Source organism: Carcharodon carcharias, chromosome 1 (genome assembly GCF_017639515.1).
Source record: "Carcharodon carcharias isolate sCarCar2 chromosome 1, sCarCar2.pri, whole genome shotgun sequence".
Taxonomy (NCBI): Eukaryota; Metazoa; Chordata; class Chondrichthyes; order Lamniformes; family Lamnidae; genus Carcharodon; species Carcharodon carcharias.
The window spans coordinates 250,518,688-250,540,801 of NC_054467.1; the positions used below are offsets into that span (position 1 = coordinate 250,518,688).

The following is a 22,114-nucleotide window of genomic DNA, read 5'->3' on the forward strand; positions in this document are numbered from 1 at the left end:
TGGAGCAATTTTCTGCATTAAAGGAATGAATGCAAGTTGTTGTAAATTAAATTTCTTCCAGAAAATAATGTTTTGGGATTCAGTATCTGAATAACTCAAGACTTGACATGTCATAAGTGTAATATGTTTGGAAGGAACTGACACCTTTGGATCTATGGTTCCCAAAGTTCTCCACCACTGGGGGTTTTCCTCACCTCATATTTCATTCTGTTGGCAAATAATTGTTGATTGCTATGATTAGTCAACAGCTCAATTATCATTGTATCAGGCGGCTTCTGGGATGGTACAAGGTGAACTAGGTGGACTGTGGCCTTTATTCCTCCAGCATCTTTTATGTTCCGGGATAATGGATAATAAGGGTTAGCTTGGCTCAGTTGATACCTTTATTTCTGAGTTAAAAGGATGGAGTGCTGAGCTGCACTAAAGATTTTAGTATTTAATGCAAGCTGCCTTCCCTGATGGAGTGCTGTCTTGTTGGAGTTGTTGTTTTTAAATATGAATTATTTCATATATTCAGTTTGCCCCAAACACCCCATGGGCACTGTTTGAAGCACAAGGTAAAGTCCCCATTGTAAAACACCCCATGGACACTGTGAAAGCACAGATATTGTCCTCATTGTAAAACAACCCATGGGCACTGTTAAAGCACAGGGTATTGTCTCCATTGTAAAACACCCCATGGGCACTGTTAAAGCACAGGGTATTGCCCCCATTGTAAAACACCCCATGGGCACTGTTAAAGCACAGGGTATTGCCCCCATTGTAAAACACCCCATGGGCACTGTTAAAGCACAGGGTATTGTCTCCATTGTAAAACACCCCATGGACACTGTGAAAGCACAGGGTATTGTCTCCATTGTAAAACAACCCATGGGCACTGTTAAAGCACAGGGTATTGCCCCCATTGTAAAACACCCCATGGACACTGTGAAAGCACAGGGTATTGTCTCCATTGTAAAACAACCCATGGACACTGTGAAAGCACAGGGTATTGTCTCCATTGTAAAACACCCCATGGGCACTGTTAAAGCACAGGGTATTGCCCCCATTGTAAAACACCCCATGGGCACTGTTAAAGCACAGGGTATTGTCTCCATTGTAAAACACCCCATGGGCACTGTTAAAGCACAGGGTAATGTCCCCATTGTAAAACACCCCATGGACACTGTGAAAGCACAGGGTATTGTCTCCATTGTAAAACAACCCATGGGCACTGTTAAAGCACAGGGTATTGCCCCCATTGTAAAACACCCCATGGACACTGTGAAAGCACAGGGTATTGTCTCCATTGTAAAACAACCCATGGGCACTGTTAAAGCACAGGGTATTGCCCCCATTGTAAAACACCCCATGGGCACTGTTAAAGCACAGGGTATTGCCTCCATTGTAAAACACCCCATGGGCACTGTTAAAGCACAGGGTAATGTCCCCATTTTAAAACAGCCCATGGGCGTTGTTTGAAGCATAGGGTATTGTCCCCACTTGCATGGTCAACATCTATCTCTCAAGGGATATCACAGAAGACAGGTTAATTTATAATGGAAGTAATAGCGTAGTGGTATTGTCACTGGACTCAGCATTCAGAGACCCAGGATAAAAATAAAAATCTGGAATTAACAGTCTAATGATGACCATTGTTGATTGTTGTAAAACCCCATCTGGTTCACTAATGCCCTTTAGGGAAGGAAATCTGCTGTCCTTACCTGGTTTGGCCTACATGTGACTCCAGACCCACAGCAATGTGGTTGACTCTTAAATGATGTCTGAAATGGCTGAGCAAGCCACTCAGTTGTAGCAAAGGAATGAGAGTGGACGGATCACCCAGCATCGACCCAGGCACCGGAAATTACAACGGCAAACTCAGCCCGGTTGACCCGGCAAAGCCCCCCTTATTGACATCTGGGGGCTAATCCAAAATTGGGAGAGCTGTCTCACAGACTAGTCAAGCAACAGCCTGACATAGTCATCCTCATGGAATCATACCTTACAGATAATGTCCCAGACTCCACCCTCAACATCCGTGGGTATGTCCTGTCCCACTGGAAGGTCAGATCCTGCAGAGGTGGCAGCACAGTGTTTTACAGTCGGGTGGGAGTTGCCCTGACAGTCCTTGACATCGACTCCGGACCCCGTGAGGTCTCATGGCATCAGGTCAAACATGAGCAAGGAAACCTCCTGCTGATTACCACACGCTGCCCTCCCTCAGCTGATGAATCAGTGCTCCTCCATGTTGAGCAACACTTGGAGGAAGCAGTGAAGATGGAAAGGGTGCACAATATACTCTGGGTGGGGAAGTTCAATGTCCATCACCAAGAGTGGCTTGGTAGCACCACTACTGACAGAGCTGGCTGAGTCCTAAAAGACATAGCTGCTAGACTGGGTCTGCGGCAGGTGGTGAGAGAACCAACAAGAGGGAAAAACATACTTGACCTCATCCTCACCAACCTGCCTGCTGCAGATGCATCCGTCCATGACAGTATCGGTAGGAGTGACCACCGCACAGTCATTGTGGAGACTAAGTCCTGCCTTCACATTGAGGATAGCTCCCATCGTGTTGTGTGGCATCACCACCCTGCTAAATGGGACAGATTTTGAACAGATCTAGTGACGCAAGACTGGGCATCCATGAGACCATCAGCAGCAGCAGAATTGTACTCAAAACACAATCTGTAACCTCTTGGTCGAGCATATCCCCCACTCTACGATTACCATCAGGCCAGGAGGTCAACCCTGGTTTGGTGAAGAGCACAGGGGGGCATGCCAGGAGCAGCACCAGGCATACCTAAAAATGGGGTGTCAGGGTAGTATCCTTGGCCCAAGCATCTTCAGCTGCCTGATCAATGACCTTCCTTCTATCATAACGTCAGAAGTGGGGATGTTTGCTGATGATTGCACAATGTTCAGCATCATTCAAGGCTCCTTACATACTGAAGCAGTCCATTTGCAAATGCAGCAAGGCCTGGATAATACCCAGGCTTGGGCTGTCAAGTGGCAAGTATCATTTGCACCACACAAGTGTCAGGCAATGACCATCTCCAACAAGAAAGAATCTAAACATCGTCCCTTGACATTAAATAGTATTACCCTCACTGAATCCCCCACTATCAACATTCTGGGGGTTACTATTGACCAGGAACTGAACTGGACTAGCCATATAAATATCGTGGCTACAAGAGCAGGTTCAGAGGCTAGGAATTGTGCGACGAGTAACTCACCTCCTGACTCCCCAAAGCCTGTCCACCATCTACAAGGCACAAGTCAGGATTGTGATGGAATACTCCCCACTTGCCTGGATGAGTGCAGCCCCCAGAACACTCAAGGGGCTTGAAACAGTCCAGGACAAAGCAGCCCACTTGATTGGCACCCCATCCACAAACATTCACTCCCTCTGCCACCGACGCACAGTGGCAGCAGTGTGTACCATCTACAAGATGCACTGCAGGAATTCACCAAGGCTCCTTAGACAGCACCTTCCAAACCCACGACCACTACCATCTAGAAGGACAATGGCAGCAGATAGATGGGAACACCATCACCTGGAAGTTCCCCACCAAGTCCCTCACCATCCTGACTTGGAAATATATCGCCGTTCCTTCACTGTCGCTGGGTCAAAATCCTGGAACTCCCTTCTTAAGCACTGTGGGTGTACCTACATCACATGGACTGTAGTGATTCAAGAAGGCAGCTCACCACCACCTTCTCAAGGGCAATTAGGGATGGGCAATAAATGCCGGCCCAGCCAGCGAAGCCCACATCGTGAATGAATTTAAAAAATGATAATAGTTCATCACTTGGAAGGTTTGTGGCTGGTATCCTTACAAGTGTCTCCAGTTGCAGAGTAATATCATTGGCTGCTGAACACTGTTGGATATTCTGACGATCGGCTAAGGTGCTATTGGGGGAAGTTAGCTGAGTGCATAAGGGAGAAATAGATATATGTGTTGATAGGATGGGATGAACTGAGTTAGGAAGAGGCTCGTGGGGAGCATGAATGGCAGTTTCAACCTGTCGAGCTGAAAAGCATATTAGTGTGCTAAATTTTTTTTTTCATTCTGTGTCAGAAAAAAAGAATAATTTTACTCCAACCCCCAACCCCCAACTTGTCTTCTCTCTGCAGGTGGTCATCTGCACAACGATTAATGTGGACGGTCATGTCCTGGCTGTGTCGGACAACATGTTCATCCACAACAACTCGAAACACGGGCGGAGGGCTCGGAGACTTGACCCCTGTGAAGGTATGTCAGATCTGCAGCACAGCAGCAGTACAGTTCATTGCTCTCTGTTGCCCTTCGAAGATGCTGTTGATGGTACAATAATAATGCTTTTGAAGCATATCATTGATGGACGGGGTTGCACTGGTCTCTCACTATTCAGAATTGGATGCTGATCCACATTTGGTTGTGGTTTCTGATAAAATATCATCGACCTGTTTCTCTCGCTACAGCTGCTGCCAGGTCGGCTGAGTATTTCCAGCATTTTCTGTTTGTATTTCAGCTTGATGGGATTTTCTTTCCGTTTGTTCATGGGATGTGTGCATCATTGGCTTGGCCTGTATTTAATGCCCATTCCTAACTGATCAGGAGAATGTGGTGGTGAGCCACCTTCTTGAACCACTTTACCCTGTAAGGGTACACCCACAGTGCTGGAAGGAAAGGAGTTCCAGGATTTTGACCTGGAAGACTGAAGGAATGGTGATATGGTTCAAAGTCAGGATCGTGTGTGGCTTGGAGGGGAGCTTGCACATGGTGGTGTCCCCATGTATCTGCTGCTCTTGTTCTAGGTGGTAGAGGTTGCGAGGTTGAAAGGTGCCATCGAAGGAATCGTGGTGAGTTCCTGCAGTGCATCTTGTAGATGGTGCACACTGCTGCCATTGTGCATTGTGGTGGGGGGAGTGGAAATTTAAGGTTGTAAATGGGCTGTCAGTCAAGCCTGCTGCTTTGTCCTGGATGGTGTCCAGCTTCTTGAGTATGCTGTTGAAGCTGCACTCACTCAGGCAAGTGGGGAGTATTCTATCACACTCCTGACTTGTGCCTTGCAGATGGTGAACAGGCTTTGGGGAGTCAGCAGGTAAGTTATGTTGCTGTCTAACAGCTATATCCCTTAATAATTGTGCCTAACAAAATACTATTGATCTCATTCGTAAATTTTCAATTGGCCCGTCAGACTCAAAAGCTGGGGGGCGGGGGGAGAGTTCCACTGCTATTTGTATGAGTAGGTGCATGCTAACAGCATTCCTAAATGAAATGACTCAAATTTTAAGGTTGTACCCATTTGTTCTGGACGCCCCCCCATCAGAGGGAATATTTTCTATCTATCTATCATGCCAAATCTTTTTAATCATCTTAAACTCCTCAATTAGATCACTCCATAGTCTTCTACACTCACTGAAATATAAGCCTACACTATTGCTCATAAGGGGTCCACTTACTTTAACCCTGTTAGTTCCTTCTGATTGAGACACTCGACGCCTGTAAATGGAAAGCTGAGCACTTTCAAGCACTGATATCTCTGTTCAGCACAGCACAAAAAAAATAAAAGAATTTGAAGAGCATTGTCTAGCAATAAATCCTGTGTGTCAAAGATGTCAATTGAAAGATTCAGGAGAAATGGCTGCCACACTTCCTTGGCTAAAAGTTTGACTCCCCATAAAAGACATCAGACTGTTTGCTTAACAAGGACTGATTACTGAGCTCATTTTGTCTTAGAATGAGGCAGTTTCTTTTCACAAGTTGTGAATACATGATTCCTCTTTGTCAAAGTCAGGTTAGGCACTGCCTGCCCATGGAAATGTCAAAATTTCATATCTCAATTTAGGAGTTTGGAAATAAAAATGTAAGAGAGTTGCAGCAGGGTTGAGCTATTCTGGTGCACAAAAGATCAGCAGAATACCTTAAAATGAAGTTCCCTTCGTCAGCCAGCTCCCATTGCATTAGCGTCGAGTGAAACCATTCAGCCCATTGTGCTTCTGCCAGTGAAGAACTTAAAACAAATACAATCACCAGGGAAAGGTACTGAGAGAGTTATTAGAACTAAAAGCTGACAAATCCCCAGGTCCTGATGGACTTCATTCTAGGCTGTTAAAAGTAGTGGCTGCTGAGATAGTAGATGCATTGGTTTGAACTGTTCAAAATTCCCTAGATTCTGGAAAGGTCCCATAAGATTGGAAAATAGCAAATGTGATTCCTCTATTCAAGAAAGGAGGGAGACAGAAAGTGGGGAACTATAGGCCAGTTAGCTTAACATCTGTCATAGGGAAATTTCTGGAATCTGTTATTAAGGAGGTAATAGTGGGGCACTTGGAAAATCTCAATGCAATCAGGCAGAGTTAACATGGTTTTGTGAAAGGGAAGTCATGTTTGACTATTATATTGGAATCCTTTGAGGAAGTAACAAGCAACGTGGATAAAGGAGAACCTCTGGATGTACTGTACTTAGATTTCTTGAAGGCATTTCAAAGGTCAAAGGTCACTATGCAAAATAAGAGGTCATCATATAAGGGATAACAAATTAGCATGAATAGAGGTTAACTAACAGGGAACAACAGAGTAGCAGAAATAGATGACTTTTGGTTGGCAAAATGTGACAAGTGGAGTGCCACAGGGATCAGTGCTGGGGCCTCAGCTATTTGCAATTATATCAACGACTTGGATGAAGAGGCTGTATGTATGGTTGCTAAATTTGCGGATGACACAGAGATAAGTAAGAAAGTAAGTTGTGACGAGGACATAAGGAATAGATAGGTTAAGTGAATGGGCAAATATTTGTTCACTTTGGCAGGAAGAATAGAAAATTAAATTTATTATTTAAATGAAGAGAGATTACAGCGCGTTACAGGGGTAACGTGAGTCAGGAAAAGTTAGCGTGTCCCAGTACATGAATCAGCAAAAGTAAGCGTATCCCAGTACATGAATCAGGAAAAGTTAACGTGTCCCAGTACATGAATCAGGAAAAGTTAGTATGCAGGTACAGCAAGTGATGAGAATGGCAAATAGAATGTTGTCATTTGTTGCAAGGGGAAGGGAATATAAAAGTAGAAATGTTTTTCTATAGTTGTACATGGTGTTGATGAGACCACATCTGGAGTACTGTGTACAGTGCTGGTCTCCTTGTTAAGAAAAGATTTTTTAAAAATTCATTCATGGAATGTGAGCATCGCTGGCTAGGCCAGCATTCATTGCCAATTCCTAATTGTCCTTGAGGGGGTTGTGATGTGTCACCTTCTTGAACCACTGCAGATCATGTGTTGTAGGTACACCCACAGTGCTCAGTCATACAGTTATATAACTCAGAAACAGGCCCTTCAGCCCATTGTGTTTGTGCTGACCATCAAGCACCTATCTATTCTAATCTCATTTTCCAGTACTTGGCCCATAGCCTTGTATGCTATGTGTTTCAAGTGCTCATCTAAATACTTCTTAAATATTGTGAGGGTTTCTGCCTCTATCACCCCCTCAGGCAGTGTGTTCCAGATTCCAACCACCCTCTGGGTAAAAACATTTTTCCTCAAATCCCCTCTAAACATCCTGCCTTAATCTATGCCCCCTGGTTATTAACACCTCTGCTAAGGAGAAAAGTTTCTCCGTACCTACCCTATCCATGCCCCTCATAATTTTATATACTTCTATCAGGTGCTCCCTCAGCCTTCTCTGTTCTAAGAAAAAAACAACCCTAGCCTACCCAGTCTCTCTTCATAGCTGAAATGCTCCAGCCCTGGCAACATCCTGGTGAATTTCCTCTGCACCCTCTCCAGCGCAATCACATCCTTCCTATAGTGTGGCAACCAGAACTGCACACACTCCACAGTGCTCCAGCTGTGGCCTAACTAACGTTTTATACAGCTCCAATATAACCTCCCTGCTCTTACATTCAATGCCTCAGCTAATAAAGGCAAATATCCCATATGCCTTCATAACCACCCTACCTACCTGTGCTGTTGCCTTCAGGGATCTATGGACATGTACACCAAGGTCCCTCTGATCCTCTGTAATTCCTAGGGTCCTAGCATTCGTTGTGTATTCCTTTGCTGTGTTAGTCTTCCCAAAATGCATCACCTCACACTTCTCAGGATGAAATTCCATTTTCTGCTGCTCTGCCCATCTTAACAGCCCATCTGTATTGTCCTGTAACTAAGGCTTTCCTCCTCACTATTTACAACACCACCAATTTTCGTGTTGCCTGCAAACTTACTGGTCATACCTCCTATATTCACGTCTAAATCACTGATGTACACTACAAAGGGCAAGGGTCTCACTGATCCCTGCGGTACATCACTCATCACAGGCTTCCAATCGTAAAAACAACCTTCGACCATCACCCTCTGCCCCCTGCCATTAAGCTAGTTTTGCCAAATTGCCCTGGATCCCATGGGTTCTTACCTTCTTGACCATTCTCCCATGTGGGGCCTTGTCAAAAGCCTTACTGAAGTCCTGTACATGTAGACTACATCAACTGCACTACCCTCATCTATGCAACTAGTCACCGCCTCAAAAAATTCAATCAAATTTGTTAGACATGATCTACTCTGACAAAGCCATGCTGACTATCCCTGATTAACCCCTGCTTTTCCAAGTGGAGATTAATCCTGTCCCTCAGAATTTTTTCTAATAGCTTCTCTACTCACTGGTCTGTAATTACCTCGTTTATCCCGACTACCCTTCTTCTCCATATTCTCTGTCCTCCAGTCCCCTGACACCTCTCCTGTGGCCAGAGAAGATTTGAAAATTTGTGTCAGATCCCCTGCAATCTCTTCCCTTTGGGATGCATTTCATCTGGGCTTGGGGATTTATCCACTTTTAAGCCTGCTAAAACTGCTAATACCTCCTCCTTTTCAATGCTAATTTGTTCAAGTATATCACAGTCTCCCTCCCTGATTTCTACACCTACATCGTCCTTCTCCATAATAAACACAGATGAAAAATAATCATTCAAAACCTCACCTACGTCCTCCGGCTCCACACACAGATTGCCACTTTGGTCCCTAATGGGCCCTACTCTTTCTACTTATCCTCTTGCCCTTAATATATTTATAAAATGCCTTGAGATTTTCCCTTATCTTGCCCGCCAGTGTTTTTTCATGCCCTTCTTTGCTCTCCGAATTACTTTTTAAAGTACCCCTTACACTCTCTGTATTCTTTGAGGGCTTCCGCTGTTTTCGGCCCTCTGTATCTGCCATAAGCCTCCTTTTTTTCCCTTATCCAATTCTCTATATCCCTTGACATCCAGGGTTCCCTGGACTTATTGGTCCTACCCTTCACCTCTATGGGAACATGTTGGCCCTGAACCCTCACTATTTCCTTTTTGAATGACTCCCACTGGTCTGATGTAGACTTTCCTATAAGTAGCTGCTTCCGGTCCACTTTGACCAGGTCCTGTCTTGTCATATTGATATCAGCCTTCCCCCAATTCAGGATCTTTATTTCCGGTCACCTTTGTCTTTTTCCATTACTACCTTAACTCTTGGAGAGAAATGCTCCCCCACTGACACTTCTACCGCTTGCCCAGCTTCATTCCCTAAGATTAGGTCCAGTACTGCCCCTTTTCTTGTAGGACTTTCTAAGAGCTGGCTCAAAAAGCTCTCCTGGATGCACGTTAAGAATTCCGCCCCCTCTAGGCCTTTCACACTAAGACTATCCCAGTTAACATTGGGGAAGTTGAAACCCCCTACTATTATTTTTACACTTCCCTGAGATTTGCCTACATATCTATCTCCCCCTGACTGTTTGGATGTCTATACAACACTCTCCGCAAAGTGATTGCCCCCTTTTTGTTTTTAAGTTCTACCCATTTGACCCCATTTGAAGGACCTCCTCAGTTACCATCCCTCCTCACTGCAGTAATTGTCCCCTTGATCAATAGTGCAATGCCACCTCTTCGTTTACACCCCCAATCCATCCCTGCCCCCCCCACCACCCCCTCCACACCTGAAGATTCCTTACCCTGGAATATTGAGCTGCCAGTCCTGCCTTTCCCTCAACCATGTCTCTGTAATAGCAACAATATCACATTCCCAAGTATTAGTCAATGCGCTCAATTAATCTGACTTATTGGAAAACTCCTTGGGTTAAAATAGATGCAATCCGGCCTTGCATTATTCGCTTATGACTTAACAGCTCTATATTTGCTCTAGAGATAAAAACAAAAACAAAAAAACTGCGGATGCTGGAAATCCAAAACAAAAACAGAATTACCTGGAAAAACTCAGCAGGTCTGGCAGCATCGGCGGAGAAGAAAAGAGTTGACGTTTCGAGTCCTCATGACCCTTCGACAGAACTTGGGTTCGAGTCCAAGAAAGAGTTGAAATATAAGCTGGTTTAAGGTGTGCGTGTGTGGGGCGGAGAGATAGAGAGACAGAGAGGTGGAGTGGGGGGGGTATGGTTGTAGGGACAAACAAGCAGTGATAGAAGCAGATCATCAAAAGATGTCAACGACAATAGTACAATAGAACACATAGGTGTTAAAGTTAAAGTTGGTGATATTATCTAAACGAATGTGCTAATTAAGAATGGATGGTAGGGCACTCAAGGTATAGCTCTAGTGGGGTTTTTTTTATATAATGGAAATAGGTGGGAAACCCCCTTTCTGTTTCCCCCTTCCTTTTTTTTTCCAATAAATTATAAAGATTTTCCTTTTCCCACCTATTTCCATTGTAAAAAAAAACCCCTCTAGAGCTATACCTTGAGTGCCCTACCATCCATTCTTAATTAGCACATTCGTTTAGATAATATCACCAACTTTAACTTTAACACCTATGTGTTCTATTGTACTATTGTCGTTGACATCTTTTGATGATCTGCTTCTATCACTGCTTGTTTGTCCCTACAACCACACCCCCCCCCCCACCCCCCACCTCTCTGTCTCTCTATCTCTCTGCCCCCCACACACACACCTTAAACCAGCTTATATTTCAACTCTTTCTTGGACTCGAACTCAAGTTCTGTCGAAGGGTCATGAGGACTCGAAACGTCAACTCTTTTCTTCTCCGCCGATGCTGCCAGACCCGCTGAGTTTTTCCAGGTAATTCTGTTTTTGTTCTACATTTGCTCTACTTCCAAACTGACTTAGTATCTCTTCTATATTTGGCTGTGCATCACCCCCTACTGTACCTCCACTCTGTGTCCCACCCCCCTGCCAAATTAGTTTAAATGCCTCCCACCAGCACTAGCAAACCTCCCCGCAAGGATGTTGGTCCCATTCCAATTCAGGTGCAACCCGCCCAACTTGTACAGGCCCCACCTTCGCCAGAAACAGACCCAGTGATCCAGGAAACTAAAGCCCTCCCTCCTGCGCCATCTCTTCAGCCACACATTCATTGTCTCTAACCTTGTTTTCCTATACTCTCTGGCAAGAGGCAGAGGGAGAAATCCAGAGATTACAGCCTTTGAGGTCCTGCTTTTTAAACTGCCACCTAGCTCCCTAAATGCTTGTTGCAAGATGTCATCCCTCTTTCTGCCTATGTCGTTAGTACCAATGTGAACCACGACCTCTGACTGTTTCCCCTACCCCTTCAGAATGTCCTGCAGCTGTTCTGTGACATCCTTGACCCTGGCACCAGGGAGGCAACACACCATCCTGGAGTCACATCTACAACTGCAGAAGCACCTGTCTGCACCCCTCATTATTGAGTATCCTACCACTATTGCTCTTGCACTGTTACTCCTACCCCCTTGTACAGCTGAGCCACCCACGGTGCAGTGAACCTGGCTCTGGCCGCAATCTCCAGAGAAACCTTCACCCTCACCGTTATGCAACACAAAAAATGGTTCTTGAGTTAGATGCACTCTGGGGATTTCCTGACCACCTGCCTGCCTCCCTTCTTCTGACCACTGGTCACGCATTCCCCTCTCTGACTGCACTTCCTTAAGCTGCGGGGTGACCATATCTAAAACCGTGCTATCCACGTGACCCTCAGCCTCACAGATACACCGCTGTGTCACCAGCTGATGCTTCAGGTCCAAAGCCAGTTGCTCAAGCCGGTGAGGCCAGTGGCACTTCCTGCACATGTGATCATCCAGCCTGCAAGGAGTTTCTAAGAATTCCCACAGGCTGCAGGCCAAACAACACACGGGACTGAGCCCCCTTTCCATACTTTTTGTTTGTTTTTAATTAAAATACTACTTCCTTAAGTTTAAGCCCCGCTCTGCTCACTGAAATGTCACTCTTTACAGCCCCGCTCTGCTCACTGAAATCTGTCTCTTTACAGCCCCGCACTGATCAGTGAAATTTCTCTCTTTACAGCCCCGCTCTGCGCACTGAGATCTCTCTCTTTACAGCCCCGTGCTACTCACTGAAATCTCTCTCTTTACAGCTCCGCTTTACTGCCTAATGTCTCTCTCTTTACTCCCCTGCTCTGCTCACTGAAGTCTCGCTCTTTACACCCCAAATCTGCTCACTGAAATCTCTCTCTTTTTAGCCCCGCTCTGCTCTCTGAAGTCTATGTCTTTACAGCCCCACTATGCTTAATGAAATCTCTCTCTTTACAACCCCGCTCTGCTCTCTGAAATCTCGGTCTTTACAACCCTGCTCTGCTCTCTGAAATCTTGCTCTTTACAACCCCGCTCTGCTCTCTGAAATCTCTCTGTTTACAGCCCTACTATGCTCAATGAAATCTCTCTCTTTACAACCCCATCTGCTCACTGAAGTCTCCGTCGTTACACCCCCAATCTGCTCATTGAAAACTTTCTCTTTACAGCCCCACTCTGCTCACTGAAGTCTCTCTCTTTACAGCCCCGCTCTGCTCCCTGAAGTCTCTCTCTTTACTCCCCTGCTCTGCTCACGGAAGTCTCGCTTTTAAGCCCCCAATCTGCTCAATGAAATCTCTCTCTTTGCAGCCCCGCTCTGCTCACTGAAATCTCTCTGTTTACAGCCCCGCTCTGCTCACTGAAATCTCTCAATTCACAGTCCCGCTCTGTCACTAAAGTGTACCTCTTTATAACCCCTCTCTGCTCACTGACATCTCGCTCTTTACAGCCTCGCTCTGTCACTGAAATATCTCTCTTTACAGCCCCAGTCTGCTCTCTGAAGTCTCCGTCTGTACAACCCCACTCTGCTCAGTGAAATCTCTCTCTTTACAACACCGCTCTGCTCAGTGAAATCTTGCTTTTACGCTCCCAATCGGCTCAGTGAAATCTATCGCTTTTTAGCCCCGCTCTGCTCACTGAAGTCACGCTCTTTACAGCCCACTATGCTTAATGAAATCTCTCTCTTTATAGCCCCGCGCTGTCACTGAAATCTCTCTCTTTACAACCCCGCTCTGCTCTCTGAAATCTCTCTGTTTACAGCCCCACTATGCTCACAGAAATCTCGCTGTTTACATCCCCAATCTGCTGAATCTCACTCTTTACACCCCCGCTCTTCTTAATGACATCTCGATATTTATATCTCCTAACTTCTTACTGACATCTATTCACTGAAATCTCCCTCTTTACAGCCCCGCTCTGCTCACTGGAGTCTCTCTCTTGACAGCCCCACTCTGCTCACAGAAATCTCTGTCTCAACAGCCCCGCTCTGCTCAATGAAATCCCCCTCTTTACAGCCCCGCTCTGCTCACTGAAATCTATCTCTTTACAGCCTCCCTCTGCTCACTAACATCTCGCTGTTTACGTCTCCGCTGTTCTCACTGACATCTTGCTCTTTACAGCTCTGCTCTGCTCACTGACATCTCGCTCTTTACAGCCCCGCTCTGCTCACTGAAATCTCCATCTTAACAGCCCCGCTCTGCTCACTGAAGTCTCGATCTTTACAGATCCGCTCTGTCACTGAAATCTCTCTCTTTAAAGCCCCACTCTGCTCACTGACATCTCTGTCTCCACAGCCTGGCTCTGCTCACTGAAGTCTCTCGCTTTACAGCCCCGATCTGCTCACAGAAATCTTTCTCTATACAGCCCGGCTCTGCTCAATGAAATCTCTCTCTTTACAGCCACGCTCTGCTCACTGAAATCTCTCTCTTTATAGCCGCACTCTGCGCACTGAACTCTGTCTCTTTACAGCCCCGCTCTGCTCACTGAAATCTCCCTCTTTACCACGCCAGTCTGCTCAGTGAAGTCTCACTCCTAAAGCCCTGATCTGTTGCCTGAGTTCTCTCTCTTAACTCCCCTGCTCTGCTCACTGAAGTCTCAATCTTTACACCTCCAAACTTCTCACTGAAATATCTCTCTTTAGAGCCCCACTCTCTTTACAGCCCCCTTCTGCTCACTGAACTCTGTTTCTGCTCACTGATGTCTCGCTCTTTACAGCGACGCTCTGCTCACTGAAGTCTCTCTCTTTACAGCCTGTCTCTGCTCACTGAAGTCTCTCGCTTTACAGCCCCGCTCTGCTCACAGAAATCTCTCTCTATACTGCCCCGCTCTGCTCACTGAACTTTGTTTCTTTAAAGTCCCGCTCTACTCACTGAAATCTCTCTCTTTATATCCCCGATTTGCTCCCTGAAGACTCTCTCTTTACTCCCCTGTTCTGCTCACTGAAATCTCTCTTTATACAGCCCTGCTCTGCTCACTGAAATCTATCGTTATACAGACCAGCACTGTTCACTGAAATCTCGCTCTTTACAGATCCGCTCTGTTCACTGAAATCTCGCTCTTTACAGCCCCGCTCTGCTCACTGAAATCTCACTCTTTACAATGCCGCTCTGCTCAGTGAAGTCTCACTCTTTACAGCCCTGATCTGTTGCCTGAGTTCTCTCTCTTAACTCCCCCTGCTCTGCTCACTAAAGTCTCACTCTTTACACCTCCAAACTGCTCACTGAAATCTCTCTCTTTACAGCCCCGCTCTGCTCTCTGAAGTCTACGTCTGTACAACCCGATTCTACACACTGAAATCTCTCTCTTTAGCCCCGCTCTGCTCACTGAAATCTTGCTCTTTACAGCCCCGCTCTACTCAGTGAATTCTCACTCTTTACAGCCCCAATCTGTTTCCTGAAGTCTCGCTCTTTAAACCCCAATCGGCTTACTGAAATCTCCCTCTTTACAGCTCAGCACTGTCACTGAAATCTCACTCTTTACAATGCCGCTCTGCTCAGTGAAGTCTCACTCTTTACAGCCCTGATCTGTTGCCTGAGTTCTCTCTCTTAACTCCCCCTGCTCTGCTCACTAAAGTCTCACTCTTTACACCTCCATAATGCTCACTGAAATCTCTCTCTTTACAGCCCCGCTCTGCTCTCTGAAGTCTACGTCTGTACAACCCGATTCTACACACTGAAATCTCTCTCTTTAGCCCCGCTCTGCTCACTGAAATCTTGCTCTTTACAGCCCCGCTCTACTCAGTGAATTCTCACTCTTTACAGCCCCAATCTGTTTCCTGAAGTCTCGCTCTTTAAACCCCAATCGGCTTACTGAAATCTCACTCTTTACAGCCCGGCTCAGCTTTCTGAAATCTCTCTATTTTCAGCCCCGCTCTGCTCACTGAAATCTCTCTCTTTACAGCCCCACTCTGCTCACTGAAATCTCTCGCTTTACAGCCCCACTCTGCTCACTGAACTCTGTTTCTTTATAGCCTTGCTCTGCTCACTGAAGTCTCTATTTTTATAGCCTCAATCTATTCAGTGAAATCTCTCAATTTGCAGCCCCGCTCTGTCACTAAAGTGTTCCTCTTTATAATCCCTGTCTGTTCACTGAAATCTCCCGCTTTACAGCCCCGCTCTGCTCCCTGACATCTCGCTCTTTTCAGCCCCGCTCTGCTCAGTGAAATATCGCTCCTTACAGCCCCACTCTGCTCTCTGAACTCTGTCTCTTTATAGCCCTGCTCTGTAACTGAAATATCTCTCTTTACAGTCCCACTCTGCTCTCTGACGTCTCCGTCTGTACAGCCGCTCTCTGCTCACTGATATCTCTCTTTTTACAGCCCCGCTCTGTTGCCTGAGTTCTCTCTCTTAACTCCCCTGCTCTGCTCACTGAAATCTCTCTCTTAACTCCCCTGCTCTGCTCACTGAAGTCTCTCTCTTTACAGCCCCACTCTGCTCACTGAAGTCTCTCTCTTTACAGCCCCGCTCTGCTCTCTGAAATCTCTCTCTTTACAGCCTCGCTCTGCTCTCTGAAGTCTCTCTCTTTACAGCCTCGCTCTGCTCACTGAAATCTCTCTCTTTCCAGCCCCGCTCTGCTCACTGAAATCTCTCTCTTTACAGCCCCGCTCTGCTCTCTGAAGTCTCTCTCTTTACAGCCTCACTCTGCTCACTGAAATCTCTCTCTTTCCAGCCCCGCTCTGCTCACTGAAATCTCTCTCTTTACAGCCCCGCTCTGCTCTCTGAAGTCTCTCTCTTTACAGCCCCGCTCTGCTCACTGACATCTCGCTCTTTACAGCCTCGCTCTGCTCACTGAAATCTCAAACTTTACAGTCCCACTTTGCTCACTGAAGTCTCTCTCTTTATATGCCCGCTCTGCTCACTGATATCATTCCCTTTACAGCCGCGCTCTGTCACTGAAATATCTCTCTTTACAGTGTCGCTGTGCTCTCTGAAGTCTCCGTCTGTACAACCACTCTCTGCTCACTGTAATCTGTCTTTTTACAGCCCCGCTCTGCTCATTGAACGCTGTCTCTTTACAGCCCCACTCTGCTCACTGACATCTCCCTCTTTACAGCCCTGCTGTGCTCACTGAAATCTCTCTCCTTACAGCCCTGCTCTGCTCACTGAAATGTCCCTCTTTACAGCCCTGCTCTGCTCACTGAACTGTTTCTTTATAGCCCCACTCTGCTCACTGAAGTCTCTCTCTTTATAGCCTCAATCTTTTCAGTGAAATCTCTCAATTTGCAGCCCCGCTCTGTCACTAAAGTGTACCTCTTTATAATCTCTGTCTGCTCACTGAAATCTCGCTCTATACAGCCTCGGTCTGCTCACTGAACTCTCACCTTTACAGAGCTGCTCTGCTCACTAATGTCATTCTCTTTACAGCCGCGCTCTATCACTGAAATATATCTCTTTACAGTCCCGCTCTGTCTGCTCTCTGAAGTCTCCGTCGGTACACTCCCTCTCTGCTCACTGTAATCTGTCTCTTTACAGCCCCGCTCTGCTCAGTGAACGCATTTCTTTACAGCCCTGGTCTGCTCACTGAAGTCTCTCTCTTTATATGCCCGCTCTGCTCACTGATATCATTCCCTTTACAGCTGCGCTCTGTCACTGAAATATCTCTCTTTACAGTCCCGCTCTGCTCGCTGAAGTCTCCTTCGGTACAACCCCTCTCTGCTCACTGTAATCTGTCTTTTTACAGCCCCGCTCTGCTCAGTGAACGCTGTCTCTTTACAGCCGCGCTCTGCTCACTGACATCTCGCTCTTTACATCCCCGCACTGCTCATTGAAGTCTCTCTCTTTACAGCCTCGATCTGCTCACTGAAATCTCTGTCTTTACAGCCCCGCTCTGCTCACTGAAATATCGCTCTTTACAGCCTCGCTCTGCTCACTGACAACTCGCTCTTTCCAGCCTCGCTCTGCTCACTGAAATCTCAAACTTTACAGCCCCGCAGTGCTCACTGAAATATCTCTCTTTACAGTCCCCCTCTGCTCTCTGAAGTCTCCGTCTGTACAGCCCCTCTCTGCTCACTGAAATCTCTCTTTTTGCAGCCCCGCTCTGTTGCCTGAGTTCTCTCTCTTAACTCCCCTGCTCTGCTCACTGAAATCTCTTTTTTTACTGCCCTGCTCTGCTCACTGAAATCTCCCTCTTTACAGCCCCATACTGCTCACTGAACTCGGTCTCTTTATAGCCCCGCTCTGTCACTGAAATATCTCTATTTACAGTCCCGCTCTGCTCTCTGAAGTCTCCATCTGTACAGGCCCGCTATGCTCACCGAAATCTCTCTTTTTACAGCCCCGCTCTGTTGCCTGAGTTCTCACTCTTAACTCCCCTGCTCTGCTCACTGAAATCTCTCTCTTAACTCCCCTGCTCTGCTCACTGAAGTCTCACTCTTTACACCTCCAAACTGCTCACTGAAGGCTCTCTCTTTACAGCCCCACTCTGCTCACTGAAGTCTCTCTCTTTACAGCCCCACTCTGCTCACTGAAATCTCTCTCTTTACAGCCCCGCTCTGCTCACCAAAATCTCTCTCTTTCCAGCCCCGCTCTGCTCACCGAAATCTCGCTCTTTCCAGCCCCGCTCTTCTCACTGAAATCTCGCTCTTTACAGCTTCGCTCTGCTCACTGACATCTCGCTCTATACAGCCTCGGTCTGCTCACTGAACTCTCAAACTTTACAGCCCCGCTCTGCTCACTGACGTCTCTCTCTTTATATGCCCGCTCTGCTCACTGATGTCATTCCCTTTACAGCTTCGCTCTGTCACTGAAATATCTCTCTTTACTGTACCGCTCTGCTCTCTCAAGTCTCTGTCCGTACAATCCCTCTCTGCTCACTGTAATTTGTCTCTTTACAGCCCCGCTCTGCTCACTGAAATCTCTCTCTTTACAGCCCCACTCTGCTCACTGAACTCTGTTTCTTTATAGCCCCGCTCTGCTTACTGAAGTCTCTCTCTTTATAGCCTCAAACCTTTCAGTGAAATCCCTCAATTTGCAGTCCCGCTCTGTCACTAAAGTGTACATTTTTATAATCCCTCTCTGCTCACTGAAATCTCACTCTCTACAGCCCTGCTCTGCTCATTGAAGTCTCTCTCTTTATATGCCCGCTCTGCTCACTGATATCATTCCCTTTACAGCTGCGCTCTGTCACTGAAATATCGTTCTTTACAGTCCGGCTCTGCTCGCTGAAGTCTCCTTCGGTACAACCCCTCTCTGCTCACTGTAATTTGTCTTTTTACAGCCCCGCTCTGCTCAGTGAAATCTCTCTCTTTACAGCCCCGCTCTGCTCGCTGAAATCTCTCTCTTTACAGCCCTGCTCTGCTCACTGAAATCTCGCTCTTTACAGCCTCGCTCTGCTCACTGAACTCTCAAACTTTACAGCCCCGCACTGCTCACTGAAATATCAGTCTTTACAACCCCACTCTGCTCTCCGAACTCTTTCTCTTTATAGCCCCGCTCTGTCACTGAAATATCTCTCTTTACAGTCCCGCTCTGCTCTCTGAAGTCTCCGTCTGTACAGCCGCTCTCTGCTCACTGAAATCTCTCTCTTTACAGCCCCACTCTGCTCACTGAAGTCTCACTCTTTACTGCTCCGCTCTGCTCACTGAAATCTCTCCAGTTACAGCCTCGCTCTTCTCACTGCAATCTCTTGTTATACAGACCCGCTCTGTTCACTGAAATCTCTCTCTTTACAGCACTGCTCTGCTCACTGAAATCTCTCTCTTATCCCCACTGCTCTGCTCACTGATGTCTCTATCTTTACTGCTCCGCTCTGCTCACTGAAATGTCTCTATTTACAGCCTCGCTCTTCTCACTGCAATCTCTTGTTATACAGCCCCGCTCTGCTCACTGAAGTCTCTCTCTTTACAGCCCCACTCTGCTCACTGAAGTCTCTCTCTTTACAGACCCCCTCTGCTCACCGAAATCTCTCTCTTTATAGCCCCGCTCTGCTCACAGAAATCTCTCTCTTTACAGCCCCGTTCTGCTCACTGAAATCTCTCTCTTTCCAGCCCCGCTCTTCTCACTGAAATCTCGCTCTTTACAGCCTCGGTCTGCTCACTGAACTCTCAAACTTTACAGCCCTGCTATGCTCATTGAAGTCTCTCTCTTTACAACCCCACTCTGCTCTCCGAACTCTGTCTCTTTATAGCCCCGCTCTGTCACTGAAATATCTCTCTTTACAGTCCCGCTCTGCTCTCTGAAATCTCCGTCTGTACAGCCCCTCTCTGCTCACTGAAATCTCTCCTTTTACAGTGCCGCTCTGTTGCCTGAGTTCTCTCTCTTAACTCCCCTGCTCTGCTCACTGACATCTCTGTCTTTACTGCCCCGCTCTGCTCACTGTAATCTCTCTATTTACAGCCTCGCTCTTCTCACTGCAATCTCTTGTTATACAGACCTGCTCTGTTCACTGAAATCTCTCTCTTTACAGCACTGCTCTGCTCACTGAAATCTCTCTCTTAACTCCACTGCTCTGCTCACTGAAATCTCTCTCTTTCCAGCCCCGCTCTTCTCACTGAAATCTCGCTCTTTACAGACTCGCTCTGCTCACTGACATTTCACTCTATACAGCCTCGGTCTGCTCACTGAACTCTCAAACTTTACAGCCCCGGTCTGCTCACTGACGTCTCTCTCTTTATATGCCCGCTCTGCTCACTGATGTCATTCCCTTTACAGCCTCGCTGTGTCACAGAAATATCTCTCTTTACAGTCCCGCTCTGCTCTCTCAAGTCTCCGTCCGTACAATCCCTCTCTGCTCGCTGTAATCTGTCTCTTTACAGCCCCGCTCTGCTCAGTGAACGCTGTTTCTTTAGAGCCCCGCTCTGCTCACTGAAGTCTCTTTCTTTAGAGCCCTGCTCTGCTCACTGAAGTCTCTCTCTTTAAAGCCTCAATCTTTTCAGAGAAATCTCTCAATTTGCAGCCCCACTCTATCACTAAAGTGTTCCTCTATATAACCCCTCTCTGCCCACTGAAATCTCCCTCTTTACAGCCCCGCACTGTCACTGAAATCTCTCTCTTTACACCCCAAATCAGCTCACTGAATTCTCTCTCTTTAAAGCCCCGCTCTGCTCACTGAAGTCTCTCTCTTTATATGCCCGCTCTGCTCACTGATGTCATTCTCTTTATAGCCCTGCTCTGTCACTGAAATATCTCTCTTTACAGTCCCGCTCTGCTCTCTGAAGTCTCCATTGGTACAATCCCTCTCTGCTCACTGTAATCTGTATTTTTACAGACCCGCTCTGCTCAGTGAATGCTGTTTCTTTACAGCCCTGCTCTGCTCACAGAAGTCTCTCTCTTTACAGCCTCGCTCTGCTCACTGAAATCTCTCTCTTTACAGCCCCGCTCTGTCATTGTAATCTCTCCCTTTACAGCCCTGCTCTGCACACTGAAATCTCTCTCTTTACAGCCCCGCTCTGTCATTGTAATCTCTCCCTTTACAGCCCTGCTCTGCACACTGAAATCTCTCTCCTTACAGCCCCGCTCTGCTCACTGAAATGTCCCTGTTTACAACCCCGCTCTGCTCACTGAAATCTCTCTCCTTACAGCCCCACACTGCTCACTGAACTCTGTTTCTTTATAGCCCCGCTCTGCTTACTGAAGTCTCTCTCTTTATAGCCTCAATCTTTTCAGTGAAATCTCTCAATTTGCAGCCCCGCTCTGTCACTAAAGTGTACCTCTTTATAATCCCTGTCTGCTCACTGAAATCTCGCTCTTTACAGCCCTGCTCTGCTCATTGAAGTCTCTCTCTTTACAACCCCGCTCTGCTCACTGAAGTCTCTCTCTTTATATGCCCGCTCTGCTCACTGATATCATTCCCTTTACAGCTGCGCTCTGTCACTGAAATATCGTTCTTTACAGTCCGGCTCTGCTCGCTGAAGTCTCCTTCGGTACAACCCCTCTCTGCTCACTGTAATCTGTCTTTTTACAGCCCCGCTCTACTCAGTGAATGCTGTTTCTTTACAGCCCCGCTCTGCTCACTGACATCTCGCTCTTTACATCCCCGCACTGCTCACTGAAGTCTCTCTCTTTACAGCCTCGCTCTGCTCGCTGAAATCTCTCTCTTTACAGCCCCGCACTGCTCTCCGAACTCTGTCTCTTTATAGCCCCGCTCTGCTCACTGAAATATCGCTTTTTACAGCCCCACTCTGCTCTCCGAACTCTGTCTCTTTACAGCCCCGCTCTGCTCACTGAAGTCTCTCTCTTTACAGCCCTGCTCTGCTCACTGAAGTCTCTCTTTTTACGGCCCTGCTCTGCTCACTGAAATCTCTCTCTTTACAGCCCCAGTCTGCTCACTGAACTCTGTTTCTTAAAAGCCCCGCTCTGCTCACTGAAGTCTCTCTCTTTATAGCCTCAATCTTTTCAGAGAAATCTCTCAATTTGCAGCCCCACTCTGTCATTAAAGTGTTCCTCTTTATAACCCCTCTCTGCCCACTGAAATCTCCCTCTTTACAGCCCCGCACTATCACTGAAATCTCTCTCTTTACACCCCAAATCAGCTCACTGAATTCTCTCTCTTTAAAGCCCTGCTCTGCTCACTGAAGTCTCACTTTATATGCCCGCTCTGCTCACTGACGTCATTCTCTTTATAGCCCCACTCTGTCACTGAAATATCTCTCTATACAGTCC

At 46.8% G+C, this 22,114-nt stretch overlaps 1 protein-coding gene across 7 annotated transcripts in view; it reads left to right on the plus strand.

The window, feature by feature from the left end:
* Positions 1-22,114, plus strand: part of LOC121279046 (transcription factor COE3-like) — a 472,564-nt gene that overhangs the window by 281,308 nt on the left and 169,142 nt on the right. For all 7 annotated transcript variants that reach the window (XM_041189853.1, XM_041189893.1, XM_041189864.1 and 4 more), the window contains exon 8: positions 4,118-4,235. In XM_041189853.1, the coding sequence (XP_041045787.1) occupies positions 4,118-4,235 (118 nt within the window). The remainder of the gene's footprint in view (positions 1-4,117; positions 4,236-22,114) is intronic.